The sequence below is a fragment of the Cervus canadensis genome, chromosome 30 (genome assembly GCF_019320065.1).
Source record: "Cervus canadensis isolate Bull #8, Minnesota chromosome 30, ASM1932006v1, whole genome shotgun sequence".
Classification (NCBI taxonomy): domain Eukaryota; kingdom Metazoa; phylum Chordata; class Mammalia; order Artiodactyla; family Cervidae; genus Cervus; species Cervus canadensis.
Window position 1 is genome coordinate 32054834 of NC_057415.1, and position 20079 is coordinate 32074912.

Below are 20079 nucleotides of genomic sequence, written 5' to 3' on the forward strand. Positions count from 1 at the left end.
TCAAGTTTAAGATATATGGATGTTCCCTGGTAGCAGTCAGGCAGGGAAATGGATTTGACAGATATGGACATCTGATTCCAGAGTCAGGTTCTATTCATGAAGTTTTCAGAGTCTCCCAAGTCTGACAGGAAATGGATAGGGTTATAGAAGTTGTCATTTTTATATTGAGGAGTAGCCAGAAGACCTGGCCCAGTTGTGGGTTCCTTGCTAGGCTGACAGGTGTCCCTTATGAACACTTCCTTCCCTCTCTATTCCATACCATCCACAAAGGACCATCCTCTGTCCTCAACAAACACTCCTCATTCTGCTCTATTCTTCCTCCCATACAACCTGTTACCATCTAGTCACCTATTCTCCTGATCTCAACTCTAAATTGTCTCCTGAATTTGATCTTTCCTTTTTCTCCCCAAACCACCACCCTAGTTCTGGTAAACCCAGCACTGACATTGTTGTTAAACCTGCCTCAGGCTTTTCAACCCATTCTTAGACAAACTGCCAAAATACAGCAACTCATTAAGCTATAACACAAGGGTCTTTTCCCTCTGGGCTCAGCTTCCTTTTGAAGGCTCACGGGTTGCCACTTCCACTGTATAAACTGAAAGCTAGCCTCACAGATTACTTGCCTTCTCATGATCACACCATGCAATTTCTCAACAAATTTATAATCCCCCTTTTCTCAAAAATGCTCTTTTTGGGAATCTATGCCTGGTGATTCTCTTAGCCCAGAGTCAACAATCTTCACTCTATACTCCAAATCCAGGACTCCACATGGTCTCATAAATAAAATTTTAGTGGAACATGTTTGCCCATTCATTTGCATATTGCCATTGCCTGCTTTTGTGCTACAACATCAAAGCTGAGTATATATAATATAGACCATATAGCCTATAAACCTGAAAATATTGACTATCTTTAACCTCCAGAAAAGGTTGCTGGCCCTTGCTTTCAGTCTTCAAGGCCCAGATCAAATGGGACCGTGGAACTCACTTAAGACTTAAACGCTTTAAATCACTTCTTAAAAACCACTTTTGGTTGTGATTTACTTTTTTCTTATTACCAGACATCCTTTAGAGATGTAGAGACTCAGGGTGGTCAACTTTCTGTTTTTGTGTATTTGAAAATATCTTGGATTCTTCCCCACCTAGAGTAACGGTGTAGTCAGCTCACTTCCATTCCACCTTCCTGCAGAGCCTGGAAAAGGGAAAAGGGAAAGATTCCTCGGATTCCCTTGCAGCTAGAGTTCTGGATGCAAATTGGTTTCACCAATGAGATGCATACAGGTAAGACTGGGAAGGCAGAAGTGAAACAGAGCTACTTTCTTTTTGTCTTTGGATGTTCCTTCTGGAAAGCAAGATCATGAGTGTTTTTGTGCTGGAGGTAGCAGCAGCTATACTAAGGGATCCAGTGCCCCAGCATCAGCTTCCAGATTCTGGTTCTGACTCTCCAACTGCTATTTCTCTGTTGTTGCTGTTTTTTTTTTTTCTCCCAGTAGTGGCCTCTCATCTCTTCTCATATCTCATTATGGCAAATTTAGGATCCCCTCAAATGGGTCTGTGGTGCTCCTGAGTCATTCTTGGGGTTCCAGTCTGGAGCCCATTCATCCAGCCTTCTGATGATTTTATGAGCATTTAATTCCTTGTATTAAAGTTTTCTTTCTGTCTAATTTGGTCCCTGTTTCCTGTTTTTGACTCTGACTGATAAAGTGCCCTAGAGTAATAATAGCCTTTTCTCCAAATCCATTATATACTGTGGGTTTTTAAAAAATGACAGAGAATACATAAATACATTCTCTTGTAAAAGTTCAAACATCACAAGAAAAATAAAGCAAAATATGAAATTTCCCTATTCTCAATCCTACTCCAATTTTCATTCCTTTTCACAGAAAAAAAAATCATTTGCTATGCACCTTCTGCTCCTCTTTGTCTACATATATATATATAGATATATACTGATATATACATACACAGATACGTGCTGCATGCTTAGTCACTCATTCATGACCCCATGGGCTATAGCTTGCCAGACTTCTCTGTCCATGGGGATTCTCCAGGCAAGAATACTGGAGTGGTTTGCTGTGCCCTCCTCCACAGGATCTTCCCAACCGAGGGATCGAACCCAGGTCTTCCATATTGCAGGCGAATTCTTTACTGTCTGAGCCACCTGGGAAACCCTGGTGTATATATATATGTATACTTATCTCTGCTTTACATAAATGGTACTATCGTCCATAAATTTTCCTATATTGTCCTCTTTTTACTTAATTCTATGCTGTCTTGGAGAGAATTCCATCATTATGTATGGGTCTACTTGACTCTTTTTATCATCTGAATAGTATTTCAGAGTGTGGATATACCCAAATTAAAAAAAAACAACAACAAACTGTGTGTGCATTAGTCTGGATTCCAACAGAAAACAGCACATTCAAGTTAGGATAATTTAGGGAGATTTATCACCAACAGGCTAGCTAAAAATAACTGTAAAGTTAAGGATGGGTGTGGAGGAGCTGTGAGAACCTGGACACAACAGTGGCAGAGACTTTATCATCCTTGGGGCCTGAAGGTATGACGGGAAGAAGGGGTTACTAAGCCTGAGCCTAAAATGCCTTGCTGGCCAATGAAATTTGATCAGCTTTGACTTTGTGGCAGGTGAGGATATTTACACTCCTAAAGCTAAACATTGGAGACACTTAACTTTTAAGTGTCTGAATAGAGAGGCCTGCCAGATATTAAAATATTCGCTGTGGATATTCCAATAATTTTAGGCACAGAATAGATGCTGATATGTGAACTGTGAACTTCCAGATGTTCAAGCTTGATTTAGAAAAGGCAGAGGAACCAGAGATCAAACTGCCAACATTCACTGGATCATCAAAAGAGCAAAGAGAGTTCCAGAAAAACATCTACTTCTGCTTTATTGACTATGCCAAAGCCTTAGAGATGGGAATACCAGACTACCTGACCTGCCTCCCAAGAAACCTGTATGCAGGTCAAGAAGCAACAGTTAAAACCAGACATGGAACAACAGACTGGTTCCAAATTGGGAAAGGAGTACGTCAAGGCTGTATATTGTCACTCTGCTTATTTAACTTATATGCAGAGTACAGCATGAGAAATGCTGGGCTGGATGAAACACAAGCTGGAATCAAGATTGCTGGGAGAAATATCAATAACCTCAGATATGCAGACGACACCACCCTTATGGCAGAAAGTGAAAGAACTAAAGAGCCTCTTGATGAAAGTGAAAGAGGAGAGTGAAAAAGTTGGCTTAAAGCTCAACATTCAGAAAACTAAGACCATGGCATCTGGTCCCATCACTTCAGCGAATAGAAGGGGAAACAATGGAAGCAGCGGCTGACTTTATTTTCTTGGGCTCTAAAATCACTGCAGATGGTGACTGCAGCCATGAAATTAAAAGACACTTGCTACCTGGAAGAAAAGTTTGACCAACCTAGACAGCATATTAAAAAGCAGAGACATATTTGTCAACAAAGGTCCATCTAGTCAAAGCTATGGTTTTTCCAGTAGTCATGTATGGATGTGAAAGTTGGACTATAAAGAGAGCTGAGTGCTGAAGAACTGATGCTTTTGAACTGTGGTGTTGGAGAAGACTCTTGAGAGTCCCTTGGACTGCAAGGAGATCCAACCAGCCCATCCTAAAGGAAATCAGTCCTGAATATTCATTGGAAGGGCTGATGTTGAAGCTGAAACTCCAATAATTTGGCCACCTGATATGAAGAACTGATTCATTGGAAAAGACCCTGATGCTGGAAAGATTGAAGGTGGAGGGAGAAGGGGACGACAGAGGATGAGATGGTAGGATGGCATCACTGACTTGATGGACATGAGTTTGACTAAGCTCCAGGATTTGGTGATGGACAGGGAGACCTGGTGTGCTGCAGTCCGTGGGGTCACAAAGAGTCGGATACGACTGAGTGACTGAACTGAACTGATGTCATGTAGCCAATTTCTTTATTTGAATATGTTTCTTTTAAATATCAAAGTTTATGACTGGTTAGAATGAATTCAAGTAGATTTAAGAGTTTAAGTCAAAAATTGAAATGTTAGAAACCCTGCTGAATAATAATATATTTTCAGCTGTGTAGAGAAATCTGAACTTTATAACTGAAGTAGGAGATTGCACAAAATGGACTGTAAATGTGAAACTCTGTGCAGTAAGGAGAAATGAAAAGAAAATGTCCTGAGTTTCTTTCTGCAGCATGTTGTACACTCCCCCCACCAAATGGTGTAAACACTTAAATGGGGTAATAGGAAAATTAACTAGATGAAACACTGTATAGACATGAAAATTATAATCTGGAGAGTTGATAAAAACATAAACCAATGTGTATATGGAAAAAGACCTGAATATAAATATATGATTACAATTAAGTGGAATATTTTACAAAGAAATTTTATAAAGGAGCTCAGACATGAAAGGAATAAGTAAGACATAGGATTTCTTCTGATAATAGGGTTGAAGGATTAGGGGTAGTTTACTCTTTTTTTATTATAGTTTAAAAAAGTACCATGTTCATCTGTAATCTATTCCAATATTTGGAAGTTCTGAACTCTAGAACTTTGGTAAAATGTCATTATTATGAATAATCCATTCCTTTATACAGTTGTACTCTTTTGCACATTTTGATGATCCTTGTAGAATTATCCGCAAACAAACAGTATGAATCTGGTGTGTGTACTAATGATCTAATTAGATCTCTAAATTATCTGCAGGTCAAGCAGGATGCTTCCAAAAAAACTATGATTCCATGCAGAAGATTTTAAGTGTAATTAGGTTCCATTTTTTATTTTTGTTTTTATTTCCATTACTTTAGAAGATGGATCCCAAAAGATATTGCTGAAATTTACATGAAAGAGTGTTCTGCCTATATTTTCCTTTATGGTATCCGGTTTAACATTTAGATCTTTAATCCATTTTGATTTTATATGGTGCTAGTGAATGCTATAATGTCACTCTTTCACACCTAGCTGTCCAGTTTTCTGAGCACCACTTACTGAAGAGACTGTATAGTCTCTTCTCCATTGTATAGTCTTGCCTCTTGATAAACTGATCTTGATAAATTGATCATAGGTATGTGGGTTTATTTCTGGGCTTTCTATCCTGTCCCATTGATCTACATGTTTGCTTTTGTGACAGTACCATGCTGTTTTGATTACTGTAGCTTTGTAGGATAGTCTGAAGTCAGGGAGCCTGATTCCTCCAACTCCAATTTTCTTTCTCAAGATTGCTATATGCTTTTTTTGTTTCTATGCAAATTAAAAAAAATTTTGTTCTAGCTCTGTGAAGAAAGCCATTGGCAATTTGATGAGGACTGCATTGAATTTGTAGATTGCCTTGGGTACTACAAGTATTTTAAAACAAACTTATGCTTACTAACAGAGAAAGGAGGGGGAGGGATAAATTAGAAAGTTTGTGTTGGGATCATTTATTGGGATTAACACATACACACTGATATACATAAAACAGATAACCAACAAGGACCAGGAAACTAAATTCAATATTTTATAATAACTTACAAGCAAAAAGAATCTGAAAAAACTATCTCTATCTCTATCTCCCTATCTCTCCCATCTATCTATCTAACTGAATCACTGTACTATATGCTTGAAGCTAACACAACATTGTAAATCAACTATACATCAATAAAATTTTAAAAATTAAAATAACAATAGTAATAAAGAATTAGGCACTAAGTGGGGGAAAAACTATCAACCCATAATGGCTCATAACTACCAAACTTTTAATATTTATTGGGAAAACTGTTCGAGGACTTTAAATTCCTTCTAAAAAACTGTGAAATTGACACTGATGATACTTACATGAAAAACCGGATAAATCCTTTTGCAAGGACCACACCATTTTGCTGAGAATTCAATTACCACAAGTTTGTTTCCAGCAGCTTTCAAAAATGCTTTAAATTCATCCTGAGACGAGAACATAAATTAGGAAATGTGTACAGTCACTGAATCTCATCTAGTCATGCAAGGCATAAAATGACAGCATAGTTATGGTGCCCCATCCCACTGTTCTCCAGGGGACCTGATCTTTCCTAAATGTCCCTGAGGGCATATATATATTTATCTTCCTAAGTATACATAAATGATGATAAACCCACACAAAAACTTTCAGTTCAGTTCAGTCACTCAGTCGTGTCCAACTCTTTGCCACCCCACAAAAACTTTAGGATTCTATTTACCAGATGGGTTGGTAATGATAGTTGATAATGGCTGGATACTTCTGGCAACAGACTGATGAATGGATGTTCAAGGTGGACATCTACATCTAATTTTTTAAAACAAGGACCTAAACATGCATTAACAGAGAAATCTAAACAGAGAGCTAATTTAGCACCTTTAATCATTTCTTCTTTTTTTGGGGGGGGGGTGCTGATCATTATTAAAGCTATAGTTAAAACCATACATTTAAGGATTAGACATGCTTCTTGCTGAATGTCTTAAGTGAATTTTCTATCAGCTATCTGTATCATCTAAATAAAGTAAGATTTTCCTTCTGGGACATCATGTCATGGTATCTATGCTTGATTGCTTTGTGAACAATATCCTACACTAATTATTTCATTCACAACTTGTCTTTCCAACAAGTCCCCTACAGAACCCAGTCCTGATTCACTTCAGTGCCTTCATGGCCCCTAACTAGTACATGGTAAACTCAGGGAGCATTTAGTTGACTAAATGAATAATCCGCTAATACGTGGTGTCTGTTCAGGATTTATTTTTCCTTTTCTCACTGGAATTGCAATAATAGTATCTAATTTACTCGGTGGCTGGTATTCTCGTTCTTAATCTTTACAACCACCCTATGCAGTATTATTATTATTATCCCCATTTCACAGATGCATAAAATAACATTTTTAAACTCTCTCATGGTCAACCAGCTGGTGAATGTCATAGTTGGGATTACTAACCTTACTAGTTTGACTCCAAGGTCCATTTCCTTAACCACTATAGAAAATTGCCTCCTGAGTTCTTTATGGTAATGGAGCTTGCTCTCTCTCTCTCTAGCCCAAATGCCATCATTCATTCATCCCTGGACCACTAATTAAGATGGAGGGATGGGATCAGTAATTGAGTTAAATCAGTTGGGGCCTATCACTGGAAATAGGGATGGGATTTATTCCATCCAGATGGAATACACTCTATAACAGGGGGATCCTGACAATTACACTGTCATTTGATTTACTTTCAGGAGGTGAAACTGATGACTGAAGACACATTCTCCCTTTAATAATATGCCTCCAAGAGAGGGGCGATTGACTTTTCAGAGAGCCATGACACCTCCACTTCTCACTTGCTTCTGAAGTTGTAAGTTAGATGTCATCCTCAGAACCCCCCAATTCTTCACTTCCCAGTAGTTGTTAGGGTATAAACTGACCTAGTCGGTCCCATGAATTTGACTTGGCTAAGTTCTCTGTAGGTAATACTCCCATGGTACAGAGTGATCCCACATGTACCAATTAAGGCCTACTCTGTGCTGGGTACTGGACACACTGCTAGGATACAGCATGGACAAAAAGACAAAACATTACACCCCCTCCCTTCATGAAGTCTGCATTTAGGGGAAAGTCAATGCTAAGATAAGTGAAATATATAGTAAATTTGTGATCACTGCTAGTAAAGAAAAAAAGTGAAAGTAGCTCAGTTGTGTCCAACTCTTTGTGACCCCATGGACTATACAGCAGAATTCTCCAGGCCAGAATACTGGAGTGGGTAGCCGTTCCCTTCTCCAGGGGACCTTTCCCAACCCAGGGATCAAACCCAGGTCTCCCACATTGCAGGCAGATTCTTTACCAGCTGAGCTACCAGAGAAGCCCAAAGAAAAAAAGGAGAAGAATAAAATAAGAAGGAAGGATGAGAGTTGGGATTACAATTACAGTCTGGGTGGCCAAGGACCACCTCTATGTAATATACGAATAAAGGCATAAAGGAAACAATAGGTCCTCAGAGTAGGTACCTAAGAAGGAGATGGAGAGGGCTTCTCTATGAGATTCCCAGGAAACCAAAAAAAGAAAAGAATTAGTAAAATCATTAGCAAGTGTATGATATTTTTAAAACATTTTCTTAAGCCCAAGTTAAATGGCCATACCTTCTTTCAATCTGGTTGGTCTCCTATTTGTGATCTTAAACACAAGCATGTTTGGGAAAGTGTCAAAAGTCTAAGTCTGAAGGTGCTAGTGGAGGGAAGACCCAGGCCTTACACGTCCCCCTTCCCTCCAGCTCCTGGTCCCCCTGAAATGAGTGGGTATCAGAATGTCTGGATGCTAATGCCCGCTTCACCTCTCTACTCTTTTAAAGGCAATTTTCTTCTTTATAAATAATTATCCCTGGCCTTTACATCTATTGAGATCTGTTGCAGCAGAATCACTGGACAATGGATGGAAAGTGGCTTTATGAAATACCACCTCAACAATTATTAATGCCCCCATTCCATCCTACAGGCATGTCTAGGGGTTCCCTTTCCTAGGATAAGAGAAAAATGTGGACTATTTTACTTCCAGAAAAATTTCCAGGTACAAGCAAGGTAAAATCGGTGGGATCAGATACAGGATGGGATCTGCTACAAGCTGGTCTGGATCCAGCTAGAGTAAAATCAAGAAATGAGAAGAAGGAAGGGATAGAACTCTTTTTGATCAGCTTTGCTCTTGGCTATTATCCAGAGAATGCCATCCTTCAAGAAACAGCATAAAGAAAAAGCATTAAAAAAACAAACTCTTCTTGGCTTGGAGTAATAAAGGAGTACTGGATGGAGGAAATATTTCTTAAAGCTAATCAAATCTGCTCTCAAAATGGTCTCTTTTGAAATATTCCTTGAAGCCAAATAAATACTTGCCATGTCTCTAATATTCTGCACCATGATTTACACCTGGGAATTGCTGACAAAACTCTTCTGTTGGTTCAGTTGGCAGACTGTAGCTGTCTCTTACCAATTATAGGATCCTAGCTGGAGTATAAAGGTACCTTCTCTATGACATCACCGAACATGACATCTTAGAACCTAGAACTTTGGAAGACATGGAGCTAACTTCATTTTTATGCCATGACTACTTGGTCAGTATGTGGTCAGTAAGAATCAGACAACTGCTGGCCTTGTGTGCAGAATCAATAACGTGTCTGTCTCTTTTTAATCTCCTACTACCTATTTCCATGCACCTCCCTCCCTCCCCCAGTCCTGGCAACCACCACATGAGAAATAAGCAAGGCATTCATCTATTAAATAGATGAAAGTTATTTTCACTTAGGATTTTGAAGGAATTATTTTGCAGTTGAGAAAGATACTAAAGCCTTAATTCTAAAATAATGCTTCTTGTAAATTTGGTTTTTTGGGTCCCAGATTCCCTAAACTTTGTTATTCTGCCTTGATTATTTAGGAGGTAGTAAAATTTCACTCTTACGGACTGACTGGACCAGGGGTTGGCAGACTTTTCCTGTCAAGAACCAGATAATATTGGGGGCTTTATGGACAACATGTTGGTTCATATTCTTTGTTTTCACAATCTTTTAAAATGTAAACATTTTTAACTGCTGGGCTTTATAAAAACAGCAGCAACTCCTCAAACCTTCTTCAGAGCAACAGCAACCACCACTACTAGCTGAATTCCCAGCAAAATTATTCTTTCTAGCTTTTCCATTCCTCCATTCAGACCTCTCAGGAATAAATTATCTGCCTTTCTTTTGTGTGTGTGTGCTAGATGAAAAACTATGAATATTTCTTGTATAGCTTCAGCCAAATCGTTTTTTGTAGCGGATATTTGTCCATTGCTTTCCAGTACCCATTTCTTCCTCTTTCTACCAAAAATACCCTGATTTTCTGTGGGCAAATTTATCCCTCCCCCATTTTATTGCAGCTATCCAGTTTGTATGGGCTTACTCTAACCCTAAATCCAAGGTTCAACCCTGATGATTTTTTATTTTTTTGGCCACACCACGTGGCTGGGAGATCTTAGTTCCCTGGCCATGGATCAAACTCATGCCCCTGCAATGGAAGCATGGATCTCTAACCACTGGGAAACCAGGGAACTCCTTTGACCTAATGATCTTAATCCAACCAACAATCCTATATTTAGACCAAGGGTTACCCAAAAGAGGATAAGAAAGCAAGAGAAAGCAATGCCTAGCGTTTGTGACAGTTACTGAAATTTCCTCTTTATTTGGCTATAAATAGGATGCTGATTGGCAGCTACTATAAAACATGCAGGAACCCAGTCTTTGTAGAATACCAATGTTTCAGATCTTCCCTGTAGCTTAGATGGTAAAGAATCTGCTTGCAATGCATGAGGCCTGGGTTCGATCCCTGGGTCAGGAAGATCCTCTGGAGAAAGGAATGGCTAACCATTCCAGTATTCTGGCCTGGAGAATCCCATGTACAGAGGAGTCTGGAGGTCTACAGTCCATGGAGTCACAAAGAGTTGGGCATGACTGAGTGACCAACACTAATACTACTGTTTCAGAAAGCAGAGAGGAAACCTGGATTTTTGGTTTCTTGGTCCACAGGATGAAATATTGCCAGAAGTTCAATCAAAGCCTGGAATTTTTGTTTCCACAGACAGCAAATCCCCTTTATAGTTTAAACCAAATTAAGTTGGAATTTCTAATAATTAACTGGTAACCACTCAGATACAGTATTATAGAAATTTCTCCATTTGGGTACAACTGCAAGAACTATGACTCAACATTGCCACTGCTGTTTAAAAAATCTCTCATTCAAGATACACAACAGTAGAGCAAAATCTAACTTTAGGACTGAGGAATCTAATTTCTGTCCTGCAATACGTCCAGACTCAAAATATTCATTACTACTCTGAAATAACTATTTACCAACTGGCATTCCAGTCATCTAAGTTTCTTTCTGGGCTTCCCTAACTGCTTAACATTTATCAAGGGAGAAGGTGGAAGGAAAACAAGCTTTAGACTCAGACAAATGTTATTTTTCCACTTTGTGATACATGAGGGGCACCAGACTTGGATGAAACAACTTGGTTTCAAACCTGAGTGCTGCTACTGTGAGCTCTTGAGCAAATGATGGCTTATCTAAGCTTCTATTTCTTTATCTGTAAAATGGAGTTAGTGTGCATCTCCTAGGGATATGATGATAATTAACAGATATAAAGAAGTATATTTAAAATTATTTCTTTATATCAGTTATAATTATATATACTTTTATAATGATAAAAGATAATTAATAGATATAAACAGATATGAAAAAGAGCTCCTAGCTCAAGTCAGCAAAGGCATGTATCACTCTGACTTTCCAAGTTTCTACTTCAGAAAGGGTTTTCTTACCTCTTAGTGGACAAAAGGCAAACTGCAAGTCAACATGCTCCCTTCTGAGCTGGCAGATCTCTGAAAAGGAGAAGCAACATAGGTTGTAAACTAATGTCCACAAGCCCCGGATGGCCCACTAACATTTACGAACTGGAATATTTTAGGAATAAACAAAGCCTCTTACTCATCTTGCAAGGAGTCCTAAGATCTGGCAACCCTGGGCCTCTCCTTCTGTGTTGCATGATGCCTGTCAAACGGAGAGTAGTGTTTGCCCTGCTGGAAGGAGCATGCTCTTCCCAGCTGGGTCCTGTCCTCATCATCTTCCATTGCTCCAAGAACCCAAGGTGGAGTAGAAAGATGCCATTTTTGTTGAGGGTGTGCAGCTATTTGTCTTCTACCATGAAAATAGGTACTTGAAGCATTTCTAATGTCTCTGTCCAGTATCTACTGTATTCTTTTTTTTTTGCTCATGCGGGTGGTGTGCTTATTAATATTACTTGCCTGGCTTCTATTGGCATTTGAGTTTGAGCCTGCTGACTTTGATGCTTTTAGCATCACAGCCAGGAATTTTATTCATGGTTATCCACTGAAGATCCTGCCCTCACCTCTCCTTCTTTTTTTTCCTTTTTCATTCAAGAAGGAAAGATAGATGTTGGTACATATTGAACATCTTCTAAGCCCCCTGTTGAGAAATGCAGTTTCAAAGTATGGACTCTGTTCTTGGCATCACTTTGTTATTTTACAAATACTCTCCTAGTCAAGGTGACTGTGTCCACTCTACAGATGAGATGATCAAGGTGCAGCAGCAAGTTTAGATAAGTTATCCTAGCCAGAATTAATTTTGAATTTGAGCCTGGTCACCTGTCAGACAGGTCAGCTGATGAATCTTCAGGTCTCTTAGTGAGTTAGTTAGCACAGGATGAACCGAATGCAGTGAATTCCTTCCCACCGCCCCCCTCCCACAACAATAAGGTATCTACTATCTCCACTATCCTTTCCCTCATGGAACTAGCTCTTCTTGAACTTCCTTCCACTGCACTTGGAAAGGAGATGGTACAGATTTAACTCTTAAGCACAGCTACTAAACCAACAAACTTCTGCCATGTCCCTGGGTTCCCAGAAGTGGAGCAAGATTGGGCCAGGACGTCTGCCTTTTGGTACTAGGCTTGCAGATTTTTCCACATAATTTGTAGCAAAGCCCAAGGGCAGGGAGAGTAGGAGATGACGGATCTCAGAAGTCTGTTTATATCCAACTGGAATTAAGCACTATTATAAGGTCCAGGAAACGAATGACCAAGTTCATAAAAACCTATCTTTTTTATGTTTTGCAGAAAAAGTGCTTAGTTGGTAAGAAGTACAAGTTTCTAGTCCTGGATAAAAGCTATCAGTCAGGTATTTTCTAGAAAAGGGTGCTCTAACTTTTCCTTTTGTACTTGACTGTGTTCTTTGTTTCCCCAACATGCACTCACATGTATTTTCCTAGACCCATTTCTGACCTCATTGTTGGAATCATGAAGCTCCAAAACAGTTTGGGTGGAGTCTCTTTTTGAGTACTCAGGGTTGCATTAAAAAAAAAAAAATTATCCAGGGATGGAATCCTAAGCATGGGTTGAGAATTTAAAATCTTAAAAATATTAACAACAACAACAACAACAAAAACCAGAGTGGGAAGAAAAGTAAAGAGAGAAAAGAAGAAAAGAAAGTCAGTGAGAGGAAAAGGGAGTGAGGAAGAGCAAAAGAGGGCCAAGAGAAAACAATTTTTAAAAGAATAAAGAGATAAATCATTGATATATATGACTTGCAATCCACCTTAGAACTTACAGAGACATACCAACATGTGAAGGACTATTTAGTACTAATGTAAGATTCAGATCATGATTAGTTTTACCCTAAGGAAAAAAAGATCAGATTCTCTCTTACCAAACACTCCAGTGGGTGATATCTTCTTTGAGTTGACTTACGCTTTAGTTGAGTATTGAGAAGCAGAAGTTCAAGGATATGTTTGCGAGAAAGAGTGACTTCTTTTTTTGCCTGGGTTCAATCCCTGGGTCGGGAAGATCCCGTGGAGGAGGAAATGGCAACCTGCTCCAGTATTCTTGCCTGGCAAATCTCATGGACAGAGGAGCATGGTGGGCTACAGTACATGAGGTCACAGAAAAGTCAGACACAGTTTAGCAACTAAACAACAAAATGAGAGGAAGAAGGGGTTGTTCTGAAGCACTCTGCAACCAAGGCCTAGAATTAAAGCCATTTTAGGGTCTTACTACCCAGGATGCTCGCAGACTAACAGTATTAGCATCACCTGTGAATCTGTCATTAAAGAAAAAAAGAATGAAAGAAGCTACAGGAACTACAATAACAAAGAGTAATAAATAAAAGAAAGATGGGAAGGGAATTGTGTACAGAGAGGATAAAGGATTTGTAAGGGAGGACTTTCATTATGTGGATGAAAAGCATGAATTCTCTTTAGAAGACCTTGCTCTTCAAGGTCATACAGACAGTGGCATCATCACCTGGGATGCTTAAAGGAAAAGCAGAACTTCAGGCTCCACCCCTGATGTTCTGAGTAAGAATCTGGATTACAAGATTCCCCAGGTGATTCTTATGCACAGTGGTATTTGAGAAGCTGCTCTAGAGATCCTTTTCGATCAGGGAGCTGTCTGTGGAACAGAGGACCAGGAGCATCAGCCTCAGGGCTGCCTGGGAATTGTGACAAATGCCAGTTCTCAGGCCCCACCCTGGACCTAACGAATCAGCATCTCTGAGGGTGGGGCCCAGATGTGTGGTTTAACTAGCCCTCCAGGTGATTCTGCTGGGTGCTCAAGTTGGGGAACCACAAGGCTAGAAGTTCTTTGTAACAAAGGGATTGATTTATACATTGATCTGGTGTATTGGGCTTTCCTGGTGGCTCAGCTGGTAAAGAATTTGCCTGCAATGCAGGAGATGCGGATTCGATCCCTGGGTCAGGATCCAGGATCCTCTGGAGATAGGAATGGCCACCCACTGCAGTATTCTTGCCTGGAGAATCCCATGGACAGAGGAGCCTGGAGGGATACAGTCCCTGGGCTCACAAAGAGTTGGACACACCCAAGTGACTAACCAAGCATCTGATGTATCACAGTTTGAGCCACCAGAGAAGCCCGATGATGAAGTAGCAGCAATCAAAATCACACCCTGAGAATTCCCTGCCTATCCAGTGGTTAGGACTTCTATCAGGGTCCTAAGCTGCCAGAGGCAGCGAAACAAACAAACAACAAGAACAGAAACAAACAAACGAAACTTACACCCAGAGTGCCTTGGCCACTGATCAATCCAAATTTGTACCAGCTTAGCTGGTGGCTGGCCAGGTGTTAACCCCTTCAGTTGCTGGACTGTAGGGAGATCCAGGGTGCCCCAGGGGAGGGACTGGGGCAGCCTCAATGAGGTGGGACAGGAGCACAGAGGCTGCTTATTAGCCTACACATTCCAGTAGTTTAACAACTGGTTCAGCTAGCTATTCCCGCACCTATCAACTAAGGATCAGCCTTCTGATATTGATGAAACACGCAACAACTGCTCTTTCCAGATATCCAGGGCAACGGTAACATTCAGAAATTGTTATTTACCAAGAAAAATATTTGCCTGGAGCTTTCACATTGAGATGGGAATAAAACCTTCAGGGATCCCTTAACTGTGCTGTGCTAAGCGGCTCAGTTGTGTCCAACTCTTCATGACCCCATGGACTGTAGCCCGCCCGGCTCCTCTGTCCATGGAGATTCTCCAGGCAAGACTACTGGAGTGGGTAGCCTTGCCCTCCTCCAGGGGATCTTCCCAATCCAGGTCTCCCGCATGGCAGGCAGATTCTTTACCTCTGAGCCACCAGGGAAGCCTGATCCCTTTCCCAGAAGGAAGCAAAACTCGGCTAGGTCCCTAGGCTGATGGCTAGTCTATGGGACAGAGCAGGAAGGAGCTGTGCTACTTGAGAGGAGCTTGGCCCTGGCTCAAGGTTATGGGGCCAGAGCCACAGTGGCGGGTCGTATGAATAGTACAGAGCTCAGAGAGTGGGGAGAAAAAGAAAGGCAAGAGGCCAAGGACTCACGGAAACACCAAGACAGAAAATTTTCAAGCATCTCCTAACCACCCCTACAACAAGCCTTCAGGGAAGTGAAAGAAATTGTAGGTATCAAACCCTGTGCCAAAGGCAAAGTGTTCACAAAGGCGAGTTGTTTAGCATTAGGGTAATTATTAACATAACCATCATAGGGCCATTTCTGACAGCTCGGGGCAAACGTGTGCCTCTGACTTCTGTGGGCTGTGGCTGCAGTACGTGGCTGTGAGATAATGGGACACTGTGGTAACGGTAAGGAAAAACATGTACATCATTACCCCGAGCTTCCTAGATTTGGATCCTAAAAGTCCTTGGATTTTCCTTCAGGCATGGAAAGAGCTGGAACACAAGCTGAGGTCAAGGAAATGCCTGTTACTTGCAGTGAGGGAGAAGTTACATGGGAGTCAGTTTAGAAAACCATCTGCTTGAATCAGCAAACGTTCTGTAAAAAAAAGAAAAGTCAGTGTGCCCTTAGATAAACTGAGGCATAGGGGATCGCCAAGGAAAAGAACTGACTAAAACCTTGCCATAGCCTCTTTCCTACTGGAAGATGCCCTTGTTTTCCTTATTTCAGAGAACACTGGGGTCTTCATTCACATCTCTCCTGTCCACAGGTGGCTTACAGTCCTCCCACAGTTCCCAAAGCTTCTTGTAAAATCTATAGTTACTCGTGTGTTTCTGATTGCTTTCTTATTAAAAAAAAAAAATTTGAAAATACGGAGAACAGGAAACTAGAAAAATAATTAACGGAGGTTTTATTTCCAAGATTGTATTACCACCATTGTTTATATTTTGATGTTACACACACACACAGTTTAGTTTAATCAAATCACCATTTTATTACTTTGTACTTTTGCATTCTGCTCTCTCCCTTAATGTTATGCTAGGGACATTTCCTGATTATCGAATGAACTCAGACTGCATAATTTGCAATTGTTGCATACCATTCTATCATTTGGGTGCATTGTGGGTTTTTTGGTTTGTTTGTTTGTTTTTTAATTTACTTTGGAGTATACTTGCTTTACAATGTTGTGCTAGTTTCTGTTGTATCTTCATTGACTTTTTCTTACGTTTTTTACAAATTCACAGTCACAAAGCATCACATAAAACTGTGATGAGTGTCTTTCCAATAATTGTGGAAACTCTTATTTTCTGAGAGTTATTTCCTAGGAAGGTACTATTTTAAGGAATCTTGATGTGTTATGCCAAACTTCCTTCTTGAGTGCTTGTGCCAATTTACTTACACCACCATGTCCATGAATTTGCTCATCTCACCATTTTTTAATTATTAGTATTGATTTTATGACTTTACTTTTTGGTAAACTGATAGGTAAGATGTTATATCATTATAGTTTAAAGTTGTATTTCCTTGATTACTAATGTGGTTGAACATATTTCTATTTTTTATATGAAATCATTCAGTATTTAATTTTTTATTAGGATGTCTGATTTTTAATTTGTGAGTGTCTCTTTATGTTTTAGGTTTTTTGGTAATTAATACTTTTTTTAGGCACAGAAGTTAAATTTTTAGTCAAATCTGTTGATTATGTATCTTGCCATTTCTCCACTGACTGTATACCAGGAAAGATACCTTCTTTTTGCGGTTATTAGTGAATACTCATAATTTTCCTGATAACAAAGTAATTTTAGTTTTTAAACTGTTTTTTGGTAATGATTAAAACACTTATTATAAAAACCTAGGACAATCATAATACATAAAGGACAAAGGATGTACCCATCCTTCAAAAAATAGAATATCACATATACTCCTCCCCCATTGTGCCCATGTACACTTTACTTTTTAATACTTTCACCATTTCTTTTGTTGTTGAGGAACAGATGAGGATATATTTACATTTTCCTTGATCCGATTTAGGGAATGTCAATCTTTCATCTGACGGGGCATGTCTATTTTTTTTTTTTTGTTATTTTTGTTTGTTTGTTTCTTTTTTGTTTGTTTTTGTTATGTTTTTTTGTTTGTTTCTATTTTTTTGTTATTTTTTCTATTTTTTCTATTTTTCTACCACTGCTTTATGTATTTATTCTTATAGCACACCCGTGTTTATCACACATTTAATTAAAATATAAAAACTCATATTACTTTTCCACTGCAAACTTTTCTTAGATATGAATAAAAGGGGGGGTAGGGAGAGATTAGGAATTTGGAATTAACAGATACACACTGCTACATATGAAATAGATACACAGCAAGGACCCAGTGTATAGAACAGGGAACCATATTAAATATCTTATAATAACCTACAATGACAAAGAATCTGAAAAATATATGTGTGTGTGTATATATATATATATATAAAAATCAACAAATCACTTTGTTGTTCACTTGAAGCTAACACAATATTGTAAATCAACTATTGTAAATCAACAAGAGAAAGAAAAAGAAAACAACAGATCTGGAAAAAAATCTGTGCTGTTAAGTTATATTAAAAAATAGCTCCTTAAAAAACTAGACATAGAGCTACCATATGATCCAGCAATCCTACTCCTGGGAATACATATAGAGGAAACTATAATGAAGAAATACATCCACATCAATGTTCTCTGCAGCACTATTTACAATAGCCAAAACATGGAAGTAACTTAAATGTCCATCAACAGAAAGTGGATAAAGAAGAATAAAAAAGACATGGCATATTTATACAAGGACTATGATTCAGCCATAAAAAGAATGAAATAATGTTATCTGCAGCAACACCAATGGACCTAGACATTATCATACTAAGTGAAATAAGTCAAAGACAAATATATATTATCCCTTATATGTGCAATCTAAAGAAAAATGATACAAATGAACTTATATACAAAACAGAAACAGACCCACAAACAAAACAAACTTACATTTATCAAAGGGGAAAGAGGTGGGGGAGGGATAAATTAGGAGTTTGAGATTAACATAAACGTGCTACTGCATATAAAATAAATAACCAACCAGGACCTACTGTCGAACAGAGGGAACTACATTCAATGTCTTGTAATAATGTATAATAGAAAAGAATCTTCAAAAAATATGTATAACTGAATTATTCTGTTACCTGAAACTAATACAACATTGTAATCAGCTATATTCCATTAAATAAAAAGAAAGCAACAAAACAGCTTTTGCACATGAAGGACAATAGAGTGTTAATACATGACGTGGAAATGTGAGTTGTATAAAAGTTGAATGTTTGAACACTGTATCCCTCTAAGAGCAATTTGGAGATGAGTTGTAAGAAAACTTATTGGATAGGTAGACTGTGGTCAGATTACAAAGGGAATTTACAGAGAAGAGTCTGATGTTAATAAGCAGCTAAGAAGAAACATTACAGGTTCTTGAGAAGAAACAGCGAGGGTGGAAAGGCATGCTTTAGAAAGGATTTTTATACTAATGTTATGTGGCTTCAGTGATAAAGAACCACCTTCCAGTGCAGGAGACAGGGGTTCAATCTCTGGGTCAGGAAAATCCCCTGGTGGAGGAAATGGCAACCCATTCCAGTATTTCTGCCTGAAAAATCCCATCGCCCCCCCATGGCAGGCCACAGTCCGCGGGGTCAGAAAGAGTTGGAAGCGACTGAGCATGTGTCCTATACAAGGTAGAGGCAGAGACACTGATTCAGAGAAGCATGTTGGGAATTATAGAAATTCATCTATAGTAGAATTAGAAATTTTTTAAGAGTGCAATGGAGCAGAAGGCAATGTAGCATCCATATGTAAAACAGAAATGACGGCACTGGCTCAACAGATATTTACTGTTTCTATATAGTCTAGGTCTATAAGGGACAAGGAAGAGAGAATGCCACTATTACAAGTCTTATACTAGTAATACCACTGATCAAAAATGGGAACATTTTCTCCTACTGTGTAGGCTACAGGAATACGCCTTTTTCACTCAACTCACCATAACTAATCCCCAAAAGACTCTGTCCTCATTATTTTTCTCTACAATAATTCCCAAGGAGAACCCAAACATTTCTGTTTTGTCTTTTGTCCATCAATCCTTGGATGGAGAATCCAGTTGTGATTACTGGTCGTGTGCTCTGACTTACAGGTGATCTTCGCTTCCCTCCCCTCTCCCCAGGTCCCACGCAGGACAAACTCTAATGGGGGTTTTCCACCTGTGAGGTCCCTATCATCAGTTTATGCAGGAGGAGGAAAAGGGTCAAACTGCTCTCATCCTTCTTCTAGGTCTTGGAGACAAGCCCTCCAGGGTGATCTAGCCCATCTCATCAGAATATAAGGTGATGACTACTGACCTTACTTCAGTCTTCAGTCTTGAATTTTGGGCTGAGTTTGGTTCCTCTGAGTAGGAACCCAGAGGCTCCAGCCCTGTTCATGGTCCAAACATTCAGGAGGATTTGGGGAGCAGAGTCTCAGAGAATGGTCTTCTGGCTGACTCTGGGGAACTTTGTCACAAAAGAGCTGGACCTCTTACATAAATTTCATAATATGTTGGAAATGCGGGCAGTGCCCTTTGGCAATCACTATGCTAGGTTATTGCAACAATGGCACTGCCCACATTGTGAGCAGATTCTTTATCATCTGAGCCATCGGGGAAGGGATTTTATCTCCTTTCAATTCAGTCACTCAGTCATGCCCGACTCTGCGACCCCATGAACTGCAGCATGCCAGGCCTCCCTGTCCTTCACCAACTCCCAGAGCTCGCTCAAACTCATGTCCATCGAGACAGTGATGCCA

At 39.4% G+C, this 20079-nt stretch overlaps 1 protein-coding gene across 1 annotated transcript in view; it reads right to left on the minus strand.

Moving 5' to 3' along the window:
- Positions 1-8957, minus strand: part of TXNDC8 (thioredoxin domain containing 8) — a 31851-nt gene extending 22894 nt beyond the window's left edge. Inside the window, exons 1-2 of the mRNA XM_043453914.1 lie at positions 8866-8957; positions 5838-5942 (exon numbers count right to left, since the gene is read on the minus strand). Of these exons, the coding sequence (XP_043309849.1) occupies positions 5838-5942; positions 8866-8889 (129 nt within the window). The 5' untranslated portion in view covers positions 8890-8957. The remainder of the gene's footprint in view (positions 1-5837; positions 5943-8865) is intronic.
- Positions 8958-20079: the final 11122 nt, after the last annotated feature.